At 34.1% G+C, this 18,660-nt stretch overlaps 1 protein-coding gene across 7 annotated transcripts in view; it reads left to right on the top strand.

The window, feature by feature from the left end:
- Positions 1-8,924, top strand: part of LOC123529770 (tyrosine-protein phosphatase 99A-like) — a 68,375-nt gene extending 59,451 nt beyond the window's left edge. For all 7 annotated transcript variants that reach the window (XM_053522425.1, XM_053522424.1, XM_053522423.1 and 4 more), the window contains one exon: positions 32-8,924. In XM_053522425.1, coding sequence (XP_053378400.1) covers positions 32-202 — 171 coding nt within the window. In that variant the 3' untranslated portion in view covers positions 203-8,924. The remainder of the gene's footprint in view (positions 1-31) is intronic.
- The last annotated feature ends 9,736 nt before the right edge of the window (positions 8,925-18,660 follow it).

The following is an 18,660-nucleotide window of genomic DNA, read 5'->3' as shown; positions in this document are numbered from 1 at the left end:
AATTGAAATTTTACTTATATAAATGTTTCAGGAGGACTACTTATTCCTGTACCAAGCAGCCGAGAGTTTGACCAAGGAATGGATGGAGCGCGATAAACAGTCTTCACCAGGATCTATACGACTCCATCTTGGATCTACAAAGAAAAATGGCACATTGCCTCGTAGTGTTACTATAAATAGCAAAGTAGAAACTGACGTGTGACAGCCAGTATGACTGGTCACGGAATTGTAGACACAAACACTAGCATTTTTATATAGGCTAGATATTATTCTGTATTATGTTAATAAATGATTCTCCGGGAACGTAAAGTTTCCTCATCGCAAAAATATTGTAAGTATGTGCTTTTCCAGAAGCTGACACAATAGTTTTGCATAGTAGCAACATTAAATTCATAATCAGTAACATTTAATGATGATATTATGTAGTAGAGGTAAAATGGACGTGTGTTCATGTTGCTGTTAAGCCAAAGACTGGTAGATGCTAGGGTAGTGCCAGATATATAAATCCAGAACGAGGATGGGGGAAATTATAGCAAAACAGAAAAAAAAGTCATATATTTGAAGAGACTTGGATTGTTGAAACAAACAACCTTTGCTAATAATCACATGTGTAGAGTACATTCTGATTTTTTTATGATTACTCTAGATCGTGCATTAGCTTTCATAGATGTTTGTTTTGTCTGAAAAGTTGTAGTGTCATTCAAGTTTAAGTTGTACAATTGTTGTTATGAAATATATAAGGTGGAATTCGACATATTGTTTTATGTGCTAGAATTTGATAAAGTCAAAAGAGAAGGAAATATTTTTGTAATTATTGTAACTCTAAAGATTAATTTCAACGAAGAAAGCAAACATATTGATTACATATTTCATGTTTAAACCATGACCTTGTATTTGTTGTTGTTGTGATGTATTTTAATGACTTTTCACAATTCTGGTACTTTCTACAAGTGTTAATTTGCATTTACAAAGAGTTGATGAAACCATGGAATCTCATCTAAGATATATTTCACATAATTTTTTTGGGAAAAAAAAAAAACGTAACAGCAGTACTGGTAACTTTTATAAATAAGTAAGATAACAAAAACCTGGCCTAGCTCTGTTTTCATCCAGTATACTACTGTCTGTCCTTGTTTTTTTTTCTTCTTTTGTTTTTTTTTAAATGAAATTGCAAAAGTCAAGAATGGATATGTTGTTTAGATGTTTCTGGGGATAAATATTTTTCAGGTGACACTTTGACAAAACACAATTTGTTCAACAATTATGACAATTTATTTTTATTACAAATTGATGGACAGGTCTTTTTAGGAAGAACATTAAATATTTGAAAAGTATAGATTACATTATATCTGCACAGTTCAGTAAATGCAAAACTGTCACATTCAACTCATTGTTGCATTTAACTGATTTTGATAAAAGATGACAGTCACTGTAATTCTCTTTTAAATTTAAAAGAAGCAAGATTTTTGCAGTCAAACCTGTCTATAAAGACCACCCTTGGGAGAGCCAAAATGTGGTCTTTATTAGGAGGTAGTCTTTATTCACAGGTTAAATTACACTGTGAATGTTAAAATGGGAAACAAAACATGTGGTCTTTAGAGTCAGGTGGTGGTCTTTAATATAGGTTTGACTTTCGCTGCAAGTAGTATAACATAAATTACTTTTTACAGAAAGTGTAAGTGCTGCTTCCTGAAACCACTGAAAGCCAAAACTGAAATTGTGAAACTTTTTGAGGTCCAAATTAAATGAAATTTACAATGAAAATACGTTACCAAAATCGTTCCTTGGTGATAATTCAAAACTAATCATCACATTTTGAAAATTAAACTGTTCCTGAGTCTTCAGTTCCTGTGGACAGCGGCGAAGACAAAACTGATCTTTTCCAAAATCTGTATAAACCAAATATTTCTGCTAGTACAGAGCCTCTTCAGTGCAACTACTGTACGTAGATTTTGTCGTGTAAACATATTGCCAAAGCAGGTATACCCCTGCACTTACAGTGATTATAGCTGTCTTACAGTGCCATAACAACATGTGTATTTATTGTATAAAACAACAGTAGCTAGCTGTTGTCTTGCCTGACTATATAAGTTATACAAATCATGTCATAATTGATTGGAAAGAGTGAATAAAAAAAAAACGGAAATATAAAAGTTTCTTAGTATAACAGTTTTGATGTTGTACATTTCAGATATTGCATATTTTACTTCATGTTTTCTGAAGGGTTTGCATAAGGTGCTAGGCTATAGAGTTTGTTTGTACATAGAGGATATTACACAAGACTTGTCTTTTTATATTTAATTTATAAAACATGTCGAATAAAATGTGAGGCTTTGCTGAGCATTTTATCAGTTTTATTAAATGAGTTTAATAAATTCAGTGTGGAAAGACACAAATGTAATATTTTTTCTATCACATGTTAGCTTTTCCTGCTTAAACATCAAGATTTCTTCTTTCTTTACCTATTATAGACCAAGTACATTCATCCAATGCCTCCATACTTAAAACAACATCAGCATCAAGGCTTTATTTCTATAGTGTAATAACAAATTTATATAACAACTTTATTTCACTCCAACAATGTCAAAAATGTGATAAATGTACCTTATTAGGTCATTTCTGAATAAAAGCAGCTTTTCCCAAATAAAATCTTCTGATTTGGTTGACCAGTCGTGTAATATGTTCTTACTGTAGATCTTATTTAGGCAGTCAATTCCTAATGAACACATTCAAAGCATAAGCCAGGATCTTTCCAGTTACATGACCGAAAATTTGTCATAAATTACCTAAAAGAATTAAAATATTGAATGCTGCTGTAAAACAAACATGTTTGGCTTACATGTATAGAAAAGATTTGGATCTTCATCAGTAATAGTAACCAATAATGCTTGTTATTTTTAGCTCACCTGTCACATAGTGACAAGGTGAGCTTTTGTGATCACCCTTCGTCCGTCGTCTGTGCGTCCGTCCGTGTGTCAACAATTTCTTGTCTGCACGATAGTGGTTTCATTTATGATTTTATTTTAACCAAACTTGCACACAACTTGTATCACCACAAGATCACGGTTCCTTTCTTGAAGTGGCCAGATCCCATTATGGGTTCCAGAGTTATGGCCCCTGAAAGGGCCAAAATTAGCTATTTTGACCTTGTCTGCACAATAGCAGCTTTATTTATGATTTGGTTTTTACCAAACTGGCACACAACTTGTATCACCATAAGATCTTGGTTCCTTTCTTGAACTGGCCAAATTCCGTTATGGGTTCCAGAGTTATGGCCCCTGAAATGGCCAGAATTAGCTATTTTGACCTTGTCTGCACAATAACAGCTTCATTTATTATTTTATTTTAACCAAACTTGCACACAACTTGTATCACCATAAGATCTTGGTTCCTTTCTTGAACTGGCGAGATTCCTTTATGGGTTCCAGAGTTATGGTCCCCTGAAAAGGCCAGCATTAGCTATTTTGACCTTGTCTGCACAATAGCAGCTTCGTTTATGATTTGAATTTAATCAAACTTGCACAAAACCTGTGTCACCATAAGATCTCGGTTCCTTTCTTGAATCGGCCAGATCCCATAATGGGTTCCAGAGTTATGGCCCCTGAAAGGGCCAAAATTAGCTATTTTGACCTTGTCTGTACAATAGCAGCTTTATTTATGATTTGATTTTAACCAAACTTGCACACAACTTGATCACCACAAGATCTTTCTTCCTTTCTTCAACTGGCTAGATTCCATCATGGGTTCCAGAGTTATGGCCTCTTTCAGGTCCAAAATCGGCTATTTTGGCTTTTGCAGCCATATAGAGACTTCATTTATGGTTTTATTTGATACAAACTTCCAAAATACCTTCAACAACAATAAATCTTGGATTCCATGACAAATCAGATCCAGTCGTAGGTTCCAGAGTTATTTTATATCTGATTACCTCCCCTGATTGTAATCAAAATGGATTTATATGAGTAAGTACTTATAGGACTTATTTGAAATTTCATTATTGTTATTAGTTGGACTGAGACAATCAGGGTAGATAACTATGGACTGATTTTATGTCAAATTACCTCCCTTTATTTCAAATAAAAATGGGTATATCTTCGTAACTAATGAAGATACTGATCTGAAATTTCATTTATGCCAACAAATTTATTTGGCAGATCCTTCTTTTGTTCACTTACAGTATTTATTTTTTTCAATTACTTCCCTTTTACGTTACTATAAATAGCTTATTTTAGTAACTTTTTTATTATTGGCCATAGGGAAAAACCAAGACCACTTTTCTGTGGTAGAACATGGATGGTACCTCCAATTTTTAGGTGTATTTTGACATATCTTTACCTTGTAAGAATTGTTTTTTCTTTTTGGTTAAATTTCTTCCCTTAGTTGTTCCTGTCCTTTGGATTTAGATATTTTTTCTGAGGACCTTCTTGTCCTCAAGTGCAATGATAACAGGTGAGCGATATAGGGCCATCATGGCCCTCTTGTTGTGAATTTTTGTCTCAGTTGACAAGGTATGTGCATAATGTTGACAAGCTTTGTATGGAATGAAAAATCCTAACGGAACAATTTTCTGTCTAAAGTTGAAACCAGAAACGTCAGTCTGTCTTTGGGACCTGAGGAGCTCTTTCCTTTCAAATCTATCTGTGTTAATGTGTTTTTTGTCTGCATAATTGTGTTTTTATAAAACAGTTGCAAAGATTATGGAAAAACTTCTTTATTATGTTAAATATATAAATGTTTGTCTTGTAGATTATGTTGATATCTAACTTATTTTATTATTGTTGTAAAATATATATATTTGGACTTTTGATGTAAATTTTTTTGGATTCAGCCAGAAAAAAAAGCTGTACATGTCATAATATTACATTTTTAATTCCTATAGATGTGTGTCAATTTATGAACCAACATGTATTTTTGATACTTTTGTACTAGTGTATAAATTTTCTACTCTTTATTAACCAAACTTTTAAAACCTCTCCTACTTCTTCTGAACCAGTTTTCAGCCATGACTTATTTACATGTACCCGTGTAACTTCACTATGTTTGTTAGTTATTTACAGATAATTGTTCAATTATAGAAGGAAATATTACTTGCATGTTCTTTATTGATAAAATAAGTACATGTATATACAATTTTCTGACGCACTCTGCAATTTGAGCTGTAGGCTGAAATGGCCCAGTTCGTTCACACACATCAATTTTCTAATTACTGCATTTACTTCAGTGACTTGCATGTTTTTTGCATGTTTTGGACACAAGTTTACCTGTTATTAACTCATGAGCTTAGAAAATAAATGTTTAAACTTTACGTTGCCACTATTTTCTAGCATATATATAGTTTTGAAATTCCTAGCTTTAATAATTTAACTTAAGACCTTCGACTTAATTTTTTGAAAATGTTTTATGAGTTTTGTTTAGGTTTTTGATTGAAAGAACTTTGGTATAGGAGTGATTTATTGTACCGAGTAAATGGTTATTAGTTGAATTCAATTTTACTCATTATGGTTATGTATATACAAGAAAAGTTTGTTACATGTAGCTTATGTACATTAAAACATAATTCAGATCATTTTACATTAAATTTCATTTTCTTATGCTTATATATACTGACATAATTGTTGCAGTTTAGTGAGGCTTTTTTTTATTCACAATATGTTTACTGTTTTTTATGCTCCAACATTAATGTTGGGGGCATATAGCATTGCTGCTGTCAGTCCGTCTGTCCCGAAATCTTGTGTGTCAACTCCTCCCACACTAATAGCCTGATTTGCTTCAAACTTTTCACAGATGACCAAGCTTGATGTGCAGATGACCATTAAGGAAGATTTTTTTCTGTGACTATTTTTACCACAGTTATGGCCCTTTGATAGTTTTGCTATAGAAATTATGGAGAAAAATCTTGTGTGTCCAACTCCTCCGACACCTTTAGTCAGATTTACTTCAAACTTTCACAGATGACCAAGCTTAATGTGCAGATTACCGGAAAGGAAGACTTTTTTCTGTTTTGCTATATAGAATACAGAGAAAAGTGTTGTGTGTCTAACTCCTCAAACACTATTGAAAGGAAATGCTTGAAAGGTTCACAGAACCTCTGTTTAAAGATAACCATAAACAAAGAACTTTTTTCTGTGGCTATTTTTTCTAGAATTATGGCCCTTTCGTAATTTCACAAAAAAAGTCATAGTGAAGAAATTTGATGTTCTCAACTCCTCATACACTTTTTGAAAGAATGGATTAAAAGTTGCTCGTATGCACAACCTTATCTGAATACATTTTGCTTCAAACTTATAGTCAAACATACTTCATGAGAAGATGGTCTGTACTTAAAACTTTGCTATTCAGAGGATGGAACAGTATGTGGGGGCATCCATGTCAAATGGACACAATTCTATTTAAAAAATGGCCTCGAATTCATTTTGACTTGAGATTAGACAAAAATATCCTGAAAATAATCTTGCTTCCAAGCTAAATGCTCTTGGACAAGATTGAAATGGGATAGACTAATTTACATTGTTCTATATCAAAACATCAGAATTTATTTTCTTGCCAATCAAAGTTTTTGTTGAAAGATTTTCTGTAAGTTTTCTCTATGTGCCAAGAAGAGGTATATAAAATTGTTAGTTGTGTTGTTTACAAGAAAGAGAATTTACAGATAAGTTGTTATTGCACCAAATGTTGTTTTTTTTCTACCTATCACAGAAACAAGCTGTTGTATTGGATATGTTAGTGATGTATTTTATGTGTATCTAAGCTTATTTATAATCACCAGTAGTAACCCAGATGGGAAACTCCTTCTGAAGATTATTAGTAATTTTAGTTGGGGGATAGTGTACGATATTATAGATGCTCCAGGGCCAGAAACTTTTCTGGTTGTTCTGTAGTGTCACCTATACACGGGAATTCTTATCCGAATGTAGTAATTTTAGTCAAATGAGCAGAGGGGCTAACCCCCTGGTTTTGTAGTAAGACCGTGTTACCATGTGACCACTGCAGCTGCTCTTCATAGTTAGTTGTTGTTGTTGTAAAACTGTTGTAAAGAAGTCTGTGAGGTTTAGTCTGTCAGCTTGAAATTTTATAAAATATTTACAGGACTTGAAGCTTTCCACAAATCTGAAAGCTCACTTATCAGGAATATTCAATGATTAAAACGAATGGGAACATTTGATACAAATAAAGAAATTTAGAAAGATACTGAATGCAAGGGAAATATATAGTTTTAAAAAGTAGCAAAATATTGTTTGTAAAAAAGTCATTGTCTGGTTTAAAGTTAGTAGTGTGCAGACTGAACAGTTATTTCTCAAGATTCAGTAAGATGAGATGCAAGATTATAGGTTCATCGTTTTCAAGCTTATGATAGCAATAGGTACTGCGGAACATTTGGTTTATATCTTGTTTTTATTCCCCTGGGCATATAGCAACTGTACAGTCTGTCCGTGTGAACCGGATTGCCTACATCCCACATTAATGACCTGATTTAGTACATACTCACAAAATGACCTATATATAGGTAATCTGACCCTCATATGACCTTCACCTTCAAACCTTATATATTTGGTCCTACAACCAGCATAATGACCAAATTTTGTTCATTTACTCACTTAAAAAACCTTGTGGCAAGGCCTACTAACTGACCTATATATAGATGACCTTGACCCTCATATGACCTTCACCTTCAAACTTATAACTTCTATAAACAGCATTTTTGGTCTTGCAGCCCACACTCGTCTGACCTTGTAGCAAGACCAACAAACTGACCTATATATAGCTGACTTTGACCATCATCTGTCAGTATGTACCAGATAGCCTACAGCCCACATTAATAAACCTCTTTAGTTCATTCTTGCGCTCAACAATCCATGTGGCAAGACCTATAAACTGATTTATATATGAATGAACTTGACCCTCAAATGACATTCACCTTCAAACTTAAAACCTTAATAAACATTATTTTTGGTCCTACAGCCCACATAAATGACCCAAGTTAGTTCATACTCACTCTTGACAAACCTTCTGGTTAAACCTACAAACTGACCTATATATAAGTGAGCTTGACCTTCATACAGTGTTCACCTTTAAACTTATGATTTTGCATTTTGAAAACGCAGCTCCTTGTTTCTTTTTGTAGTTTTACGATAAAGTAAATGAAATTTTTTGCAAAAGAAATTTCTATGTTAAGTGTTAAGGTTGTAAATTTACCTTTTTGCAAAAGAAATTTCTATATGGGTCTTAAGCCGGTAGCTTACTGTCTTTCACAACTATTAATTCTCAAAAAGTTTGATATGTATTTCATTGTATTCATGATAATAACAACCAGCGTTAAGGTTGTAAATTTACCCTAACTGTTGTCACTACCAGTATTTCAACAATTTGACTGTATCATGATTCCAAATACTTCTGTTTACTTATTGTCAAAGGTTTTTGTCTTAAGTCTTGATGCATTGTAAAAAGCGTTCCTATTTAGTACATAAAGTTGTAAATTACTAAATTACAACAAGAAAAGTGTTTATGTTAAACATTTTTGGACTTATTCCACATACATTATTATAATAATCAATAAAAATTGTTTTCATCTGCATTTGATTACCAGTACACAAAATTTCGGAATCATCCTTCTTGTTGGGACTTTAAAGCGTAATCAGAAGATTTACTGGTCGGCTTTCCCGGGATCATCATCAGTTATTTCATTACAGGTGTTTACAGTATTTATTTTGTCAAAAGTGCACAAATTATTATAGTCAAAAGTATGACAACATTCACTTTACAGAAAATATCCATTATAGAGTAATGGCAAAATCTGTTGTGTGTCTGTATGTATTACAAATGTATTATTGTTGTATATATTTGTGGAATTTTGTAATATTATGTATTAATGGCTTGTCATTTTTCATATACATGTAATTCATGGAATAAAAAAAATATTAAGTCTATATTTATAGCCCTTCCATTGGTCTAGATGTAGTTGCATGATCAATGATAAAAAGTGGTATTGACTCAAAGGCGGAGCCAAAAACACATATCGACTCCAGCTATGATGTCGTCACGGTTTGACGTCAAAACAGTGCGACGTTGTACACAATTTACTACGGAAAATGACCAGAGGCTGCAGATATTTGTATTTAATTTTTATACTTATAAGAAGGCTGGATTTAATAATAAAACAATTTTTGCATTTTAGGTTTGGTCGATGAAAGCGATTTATCAGCCTAATAAAAGCGATAACAACCCGGGGCTGCGCATCTTGTGTATTCCTCGCTTTATGATTTACTGTTTGATCCCTATGTTCTGTGACAAGGCATTTTCTTTGTTTCTCTTAAAATACAAGACTGTATCATTGATATTATACATCTCTTAAAAGAACTCCGAGGGCGTTAAGATGAACCTTTAAAATTTCTAATCTGAATCATCATCAAATTTTTTTTTTTTTAAATTGTGTGGTATTATCCATTGATAGAATCGGCCATTTTATAGTTAAAAAAATTTTAATACATGTATTGAAATTTCGGCTTTGTTGATGAATTTTTTATAAAACTTTCAGGATACCTTAGTTGGCATAAAAGCAACATTTCTTTTCAAAATTTTATTTTTAAATCTTCATTTTGCCTCTTTTTTTACCATGGGGAAAATTACGTTTTGGCCATAAAATGGACATTTAATGCAGCTATTTTAAAAATTCAAAAATATCCTATCACCCTTGAAGATCCTTAGAATGATGTAAAGCCACAGTTTAAGAAAAGCCCAGTTATAGATTAGGTGGATCTAAAGATCACTTACTGCTCACCACTGTGGTTTGCAACCTTTCTAGGGGTGTAAAATGCTTTTGTGAGTAAGCCATCCAGGTACCCCACCCCCACCCCCAACATCAAAATGCCCTGGAACTGAGAACTGACCAGTCAAAAGCTTGAACTGACCAATGAGATTGCTCTTTAAACTCTAGTTTTAAAACCTTGGATCCAGGATCTGTTGTCTAAAATTCTGCCTTAATACTGTGCTGGAACAAAGAATTGCTTGCAAATGGCCAATTAAAAACAAGAACATAGATTTCCTGCTATACTTTATTTATTACATACATTTTTTAAAATTTATTCTTAAGAAACAATTAACAAAAGGTATCATATTAAACATAAAAACAGCAGTGGCTACAAATCTACAATGGTTTCTGCATGATGTCATCTACCAGGAATTTTATGGAGGAACATTTTATTTACTATAGAAAAACTGCTAGCACTAGTGTCCAGACCTAAAAGCTTTGGAAGGGGCAAAATAAAACATGTAAGAAGCAAATAACAATCATGTATATAAATTAATGTGCTATTTAACAAATTTTCATGGACTTTCAACATACTGATAAATCATTATGTTCCCATCTGGAAAACAAATCTTAATTCATTTGTATTTCTGTAACTGCTAAGTAACATTTCTGACGATATGTTTTTGAATATTTGATATCTCTTATTTTTTAGGTTTGATACATACATGTTATATCATGATATATTGTCTTAAAATTTTATCAACACAAAACAACCCAAAAAGAAGACACCATTGATCTCACTAAAAGGCAATTGAACAAGAGCTGTCCATAAGACAGCGCGCTCGACTTTTCTCAGTGTTTGACTTTGAATTAGAGCTTTGCCAGTAAAAAAAAATTTCAAGTTAAAAAGGGACATAACTCTGTCAAAATTCAAATCAGGGTAATGGGGATTGTTTCTCCTGGTGTAGACTTTAATAATATACAACAGTTTCATGTCAAAAGCTTTGAAAGTAACAGATATAGTTGACTTTATCAAAAACTTTAACTAAAAAATTCTAAGTTGAAAAGGGGCATAACTCGGTAAAAATTCAAATCAGAGTTATAAGAGTTGTTTCTCCTGGTGTAGACATTCATAGTAAATAACTCTTTTGGGTTTCAAGTCAAAAGCTTTAATAGTAACAGAGACATTTGACTTTATAAAAAAACTTTAACCAGAAAATTACAAGTTAAACAAGCGGGCCATGATGGCCCTATATCGCTCACCTGAGTACCATTGCTCTTAATGATAAGATCAAGTTTTGACATAGATCACATAGGCATAGACACTAAATATCATCAGGATAAATACTTTCTTGTAACAGTCCGTTTTGACCTAAGGGTCCTGACCTATATTCATTTACATAAAACAAAGGGAGGTAATTTGTCATAAATTCAGTCAAAAGGTATCTACCCTGATTGTCCGAGTCCATCTGATGGCATAAATGACATTTCAAATCAGTATCTTCATTATGTCTCCCACCACACAGTGGTGTGGGAGACATACTGATTTACTCCAGTCTGTGTGTGTGTCTGTCACAAAGCTTGTCCGCACTCTAAGTCAATCATTTCTTATCCGATTTTCACCAAACTTAAACAAAATGTGTTTGACAATAAGACCTTGGCCAAGTTCGATAACTAGCCAAATCGGTCAAGGCGTCTTGGAGTTATGGCCCTTGAATTACCAAAAATCGGCCTTTTTACTCTTGTCCGCACTCTAATTCAAACATTTCTCATCCGATCTTCACCAAACTTGAACAAAATGTGTTTAACTATAAGACCTCGGCCAAGTTCGATAACTAGCCAAATCGGTCCAGGCATTCTGGAGTTACGGCCCTTGAATTATCGAAAAATCGGCCTTTTTACTCTTGCCCGCACTGTAAGTCGAACATTTCTCATCCGATCTACACCAAACTTGAACAAAATGTGTTTGACCATTAGACCTTGGCCAGGTTTGATAACTAGCCAAATCAGTCTAGGCATTTTGGAGTTACGGCCATTGAATTACCGAAAAATCAGCCTTTATACTATTGTCCGCTCTCTAAATCAAACATTTCTCATCTGATCTTCAGTAAACTTGAACAAAATGTGTTTGGCCATAAGATCTTAGCCAAGTTCGATAACTAGCCAAATCCTCCCACGCACTTTTGAATTATGGCCCTTGAATTACTGATTGAATCCACTCATCCAGACCATCTAATTGGATCAACTCGTCTAAACCATCTAGAGAAACTAGACATTTTTCATAGGGGCAGTTGTGGGAGACATGCGCTTTTCTGAAAAGCATCTCTAGTTGGTTACTGAGATACACCCATTTTTATTTGAAACAAAGGGCGGTAATTTGACATAAAATCAGTCCAAAGTTATCTACCCTGATTGTCTCAGTCCAACTTATGACAATAATGAAATTTCAAATAAGCCCTATAAGTACTTACTGATAAAAATCCATTTTGATTACAATCAGAGGAGGTAATCAGATATAAAATAACCCTGGAACCTATGATTGGATCTGACAGATTCGTCATGGAATCCAAGATTTATTGTTGTTGAAGATATTCTGGAAGTTTGTATCAAATCAAACCATAAATGAAGTCTCTATATGGCTGCAAAAGCCAAAATAGCAGATTTTGGACCTTTAAGGGGCCATAATTCTGGAACCCATGATGGAATCTGGCCAGTTCAAGAAAGGAACCAAGATCTTGTGGTGATACAAGTTGTGTGCAAGTTTGGTTAAAATCAAATCATAAATGAAGCTGCTATTGTGCAGACAAGGTCAAAATAGCTAGTTTTGGCCCTTTCAGGGGCCATAACTCTGAAACCCATAATGGGATCTGGCCAGTTCAAGAAAGGAACCGAGATCTTATGGTGATACAAGTTGTGCGCAAGTTTGGTTAAAATAAAATCATAAATGAAACCTATCGTGCAGACAAGAAATTGTTGACGGACGGACGCACTGACAACGGACGAAGGGTGATCACAAAAGCTCACCTTGTCACTATGTGACAGGTGAGCTTAAAAGGGGCATAACTCTGTCAAAATTCAAATCAGAGTTATGGGAGTTGTTTCTCCTGGTGTAGACTTTGATAGTAAATAACTATCAGTATTTTAATTTTCAAGTCTAAAGCTTTATTAGTAACAGATTGAGATATTTGACTTTATAAAAAAATTTAACAAAAATTCTAAGTTGAAAAGGGGCATAACTCTGACAAAATTCAAATCAGAGTTATGGGGATTGTTTCTTCTGGTGTAGACTTTGATGGTAAATAAGTATTTTAAGTTTCAAGTCACTAGCTTTGATAGTAACAGAGATATTTGACTTTATCAAAAACTTTAACCAAAAATTCTAAGTAAAAAAAGGGGCACAATTCTGTCAAAATTCAAATCAGAGTTATGAGGATTGTTTCTCCTGGTGTAGACTTTGATAGTAAATAAGTATTTTAAGTTTCAAGTCAATAGCTTTGATAGTAACAGAGATATTTGACTTTATCAAAAACTTTAACCAAAAATTCTAAGTTAAAAAGGGGCATAATTCTGTCAAAATTCAAACCAGAGTTATGGGAATTGTTTCTCCTGGTGTAGACTTTGATAGTAAATAACTATTTTAAGTTTCAAGTCAATAGCTTTGATAGTAACAGAGATATCTGACTTTATCAAAAACTTTAACCAACGGCGACGCTGGCGCAGACACCGATGCCGACACTGACGCAGACACCGACGCCGACACTGACACCGGGGCGAGTGCAATAGCTCTACTTTTTCTTCGAAAAGTCGAGCTAAAAATGTGAAGTTTGTAAACACTTTGTCAATGGTATACTGTAAAAGCAGAAATTTTTGCGAGGGTTTAATTTTCACTATATTCGCGAGGCCCTACATCTCACGAAAATTAATCCTCGCATAAATATTCACCATTAGTATATTTCTAATTCAAGCAGAGTATCATTTTTTACAAGTTCGTGAATATTAAACCTCGCGAACATACTCAAAATTTCAAATTTGTGAAATTTTGACCCCGCGAAAATATCTGCATTTACAGTAGTGAAAACTCAATAATTTAGTAATATCATAATAATGAAAGAAAAGGATCTTACTTTATTACACATGTAAAATACTTACAAAACAAGAGCTGTCCGTAAGACAGCCAAGCTCGACTATTCGAAATATTGTCACAGAAGCAGGAAATTATTACCCAAAATGTTAAATATCAAAAGAGTTTTAAGTTCGAAAGGGGACATAATTTGACCAAAATGCATATCAGAGTTATGGGACTTGATGCTATCAACTAGTTTTATAACCCCGAAGAAACATGTTAAGTTTCAATTCCATATCTCGTGGGCTGAGCGCGAAACTATTGTAACTGTATATAAATAAAGAACAAGATACAATAGTTTCGCGCTCAGCCCTCGATCTGCATTAGTTTTGGAGATAATAACTTACATGTAAAACTTTAACCAGAATTTTCTAAGTCCAAAAGGGGGCATAATTTGCCCAAAATACATGTCAGAGTTATGGGACTTGATTCTGTCAACTAGTTTTATAACCCCGAAGACCCATGTGAAGTTTCAATTCAATATCTGCATTAGTTTTGGAGATAGTAACTTGCATGTAAAACATTAACCAGAATTTTCTAAGTCCAAAAGGGGGCATAATTTGCCCAAAATACATGTCAGAGTTATGGGACTTGATTCTGTCAACTAGTTTTATAACCCCGAAGACACATGTGAAGTTTCAATTCAATATCTGCATTAGTTTTGGAGAAAATTCTGGTTAAAGTTTTACATGCAAGTTACTAAGTCCAAAAGGGGGCATAATTTGCCCAAAATACATGTCAGAGTTATGGGACTTGACCCAGTGAGGTAGGTAATTGATCTAGAAAAAGAAAAAATAAGTTTTAAATCCATATGCCGTTTAGTAATAGCTGTATGTACTTGCACGCAAAACTTTAACCAGAATTTTCTAAGTCCAAAAGGGGGCATAATTTGGCCAAAATGAAGGTCAGAGTTATGGGACTTGCTGCTATCAACTAGTTTTATAACCCCGAAGACACATGTGAAGTTTCAAATCAATATCTGCATTAGTTTTGGAGATAGTAACTTGCATGTAAAACTTTAACCAAAATTTTTTAAGTCCAAAAGGGGGCATAATTTGCTCAAAATACATGTCAGAGTTATGGGACTTGACCCAGAGAGGTTGGTAATTGACCTAGAAAAAGATAAAATAAGTTTCAAAGCTATATGCCTTTAATTGATGGCTGTATATACTTGCATGCAAAAACTTAACCAAGGTGTGACGCCGACGCCAGGGTGAGTAGAATAGCTAGACTGAGCTAATAAAAGGCAAAAATCAAATTATTGTGTTTCATCTATAGTTGTAAAACAAATGCAAAACCAGTTTAAGTATATCTGACCTACCAACAGTAAAATAAATATTGGGGTCATCTTCTGAGCACAGGCAATCATATAAACATTGTTGACATAAATGGTCTCTTAATACAACATAATTTGTTTTTTAGCAACACAAAAGGGAAACAAACATGCAGTCTCTAAATGCAAGTGATCTCTTCACAGAAGTTGCCTCTTGAGCAAGTTTGACTGTATATTTAACCCTTACCCTGCTACATTTCTATAACAAACACGTCCATCTTTAAATCTGGACAGTACAATTAACTGTTAAAAGGGGTGCTTACCAAAAAGATACTGACTAAATGGTGAACAGTGCACTGCATGGATGTGCAGGCTGGTCTTGGGTCCGCACTCGTCGCAAAGACTAAAGGTTAAAGAATTTTAGTGTCTAATTAAGATTGTTCTTGATAAACTGAAAAGTACTTGAAATATTTCAAGATACACTATACTCATCCTTTGATAAAATATTTTATCATTAGATATTAAACCTCTCCAGATGTACAGTCAACACTGTCTATAGAGACAAAACTAGGAAAATGAAAAAAAAAACGGTCTTTGTTGGCAGGTTTTCTCTCAAGTTAATGGTACTTTACACTAAAGTTACATGGGACAGACAACAGTGGCCTTTACGTAGTGGCCTGTGTTTGGAGGTGGTCTGTAGCAAAGGGTTGACTGTATTTGTTTATAAGTCACACTACAACGTATAGCGTTAACGGACATCCAACGTACAACAAAATTTTCAATCTGTTCATGTCTGTTCGTATGCGCTTCTTTTCCGTTTCTCATGCGGCACCTATGCTCCTTGTGCGGTGATGTTCATTTCATTCAGTGGAAAGTTTTAAGCATGTTCAAAATTTAGAACGTACACCTCTGGACATTAAGTTGTCCGTTAGATGTACAGTAGCACTGTGCTGGTATGCGTTTTGTTCGTTACTCGTGCGTTCCTTACTGTACTTGTCCGGTTCACACCTGTTCTTGTCCAGTGGACCTGATTCACAGCCGGACTACTACCGGGCATGCAACAGATGTATTGTATGTTGAACGGACAATAACTGACAAGAATGTTTTGTCAGTTTCTCATGCGCTGCGCTTACGTTTTACGCAGTACAAGTCCGTTACTAATACGGTGGTATCTGTTAACTGAACTTTGTTCGTCCTAATGGTCACTGTGCGTTTTATGCTCCCAAAGCACCGACCGCGAGAGCACCAAGCAGCAGCGAGGGATGCCTTTCGTCACCGGATAACTAGCTGCCGGAAATTTTCTATACGTTGGGTGTCCATTAACGCTATATGGTTTAGTTTAGCTAAATATATATAACTGTGTATAAATAGAACTGCATAGAACTGTAATCACAGTTAAATGTCATGTAAAAATCATTTGTTAAAAAAACTTATCACCTTTTTAGTGGCAGAACAAATTCATACTGTATACAATTATACATTTATCAGGTATGTATGAGGGCTGTTCAAAAATAATGTACACTTTAATGAAGCAAAACAAGAAATACACCATCATAATTTGCAATCTTTCTACTAATTTAATTTCAAATTTCACTGCAGCTCCATAGAAGCTGGAGACACTCACAAGGAATGAAAAATTTAGTTTTTTAACAGAAAATAGATCTGGTTTTGAATCGTCTCCCTCCATGTTTACTTTTTGTGACGTTTATTCATGTGGTAGAAATTACACGTTGCACCGGTGAATGTAAAAGCTGTATTATACAGTGAAAACACCCAGTCAACGTCACCGGGCAAGTTCGATTCAATACTTTTCTACAAAAAAACAAATGATTGTTTTATTTTTTAAAATGCATGTGACTTGGAATAGTAAGCGTGTGAGCATGATCTAGGGCCGATATGCGTGTGCCACATGCGCAATGCGTTTGTCTTGACAGGTATTACCTCTGTACATTATTTCATCACAGGCAGCTACCTGGGTACAACCATCGCCCTTCTGTAAGCCAGCTGGATGGCTTCCTCACATGAAGAATTCAATGATGAGGAACAAACCCACATCAGTGAGGGGTAAGTGATTCAAAGTCAGTGACCTTAACCACTCAGCCAAGGAGGCCTTTTTATTAATTTATAATGTTTATTCCTGTTACTGATTTTAATAAACAACACCTAAGTCATAAGAAGTTGTTTGGTTCAAATAATAAAAACAGTATGAACAACTATGCCAAGCATCTCAGACAGGGTGCGCATCATGAGCAGTTGGTCTTTAGACTGACACTAATGTCAAATCGCAGTTTTTTGTTTTCTCTCTTGACCTTTGTTGTCTTCTGTGTTTGTACCACTTGAAGATCAAGACACAGATGACCAACCATTGTTATGGCGTCTGCTTCATTAGTTTTTAAATTTCAGTTGGTGTTTGCCAAAATCTCTACATAACTAAGCAAATATCTTGAGTATATATGCCAGTCAATTAGTTCAAATGTTGTTTATTTCTGCTTACTATGCCCGAACAACACCACACTTTCTGTGTATCACCTTGACATGATACTGCACTTTAAGTGTATTTTCAGGTAAAAAAGTGAACTGTTCAAATCATGAAAGATGAAAAACCGACTGTACCAGTTATGCCTAGCTATGTTAATTAAAACATTTTAAGAAATTTCCATGTCAACAAAAATGTTACAAAAAATGTATTACTAAACACAAAGATTACAAATTACAATCATATATCTCACATTGCACTATACACAAAAGACAGCTTTTGACAACAAAAGTCTATGTTATTTCTGAACAATTTCTAACTCTGCTCACAATACAGTTTGTAAACATAAACCAGCTTCATTTTTGTTTACATAGATATAAGGTAGTAATTATGCATTTTCTTCAAATGTGAAATTTGGGCACAATATAACTTTAAGTACAACTTGTGATTTTTTTTTAATGCTGTATACATCATTCCTATTATAAAGAAATTCAGGGCTCACACTGGCCTCCAAAAAATAATAGCCAACTTTTTAACATATGAAAAATTAATAGCCAAAATTGATGCGGATCTTTGCATGCAATTTTTATAAAAATAAAAATGATCAATTTTAACATATATATTTTCTTAGTTGCTTTAAAAAGTAGTAGGCCCCAACAGGGGGTGTGGGAATCAGGGATTCATGGAAATTACCTCCTTATATTGGTGGTGAGGTCCCACTATAACAATTTAAAATGCTATATTCTGATGGATTTTGAAGGCATTTACAGGACACATATTTAATTAGTGTATGGCAGCTGAAATGGTTGATATTGACTGACTGGGCAATGGCTCAATTAGCCCCATTCATGCACACACAATACGGACACAGTTGCACATAATGGAAAGTTTACAAAGTCTTTGAGTATCATTCATGTTTACACTTCTTCTTTATAAATATCAAAAGTGTTTTCATGATTCGTTTCACCATAACTGCACTTAAACTGCTCGAAAAGTACAAAGCAATCAGGTCGCGAAATTACGTGATATTTGGCATCCATGCA

The sequence above is a fragment of the Mercenaria mercenaria genome, chromosome 13 (genome assembly GCF_021730395.1).
Source record: "Mercenaria mercenaria strain notata chromosome 13, MADL_Memer_1, whole genome shotgun sequence".
NCBI lineage: Eukaryota > Metazoa > Mollusca > Bivalvia > Venerida > Veneridae > Mercenaria > Mercenaria mercenaria.
This window is presented reverse-complemented; position numbering and strand designations above follow the sequence as displayed.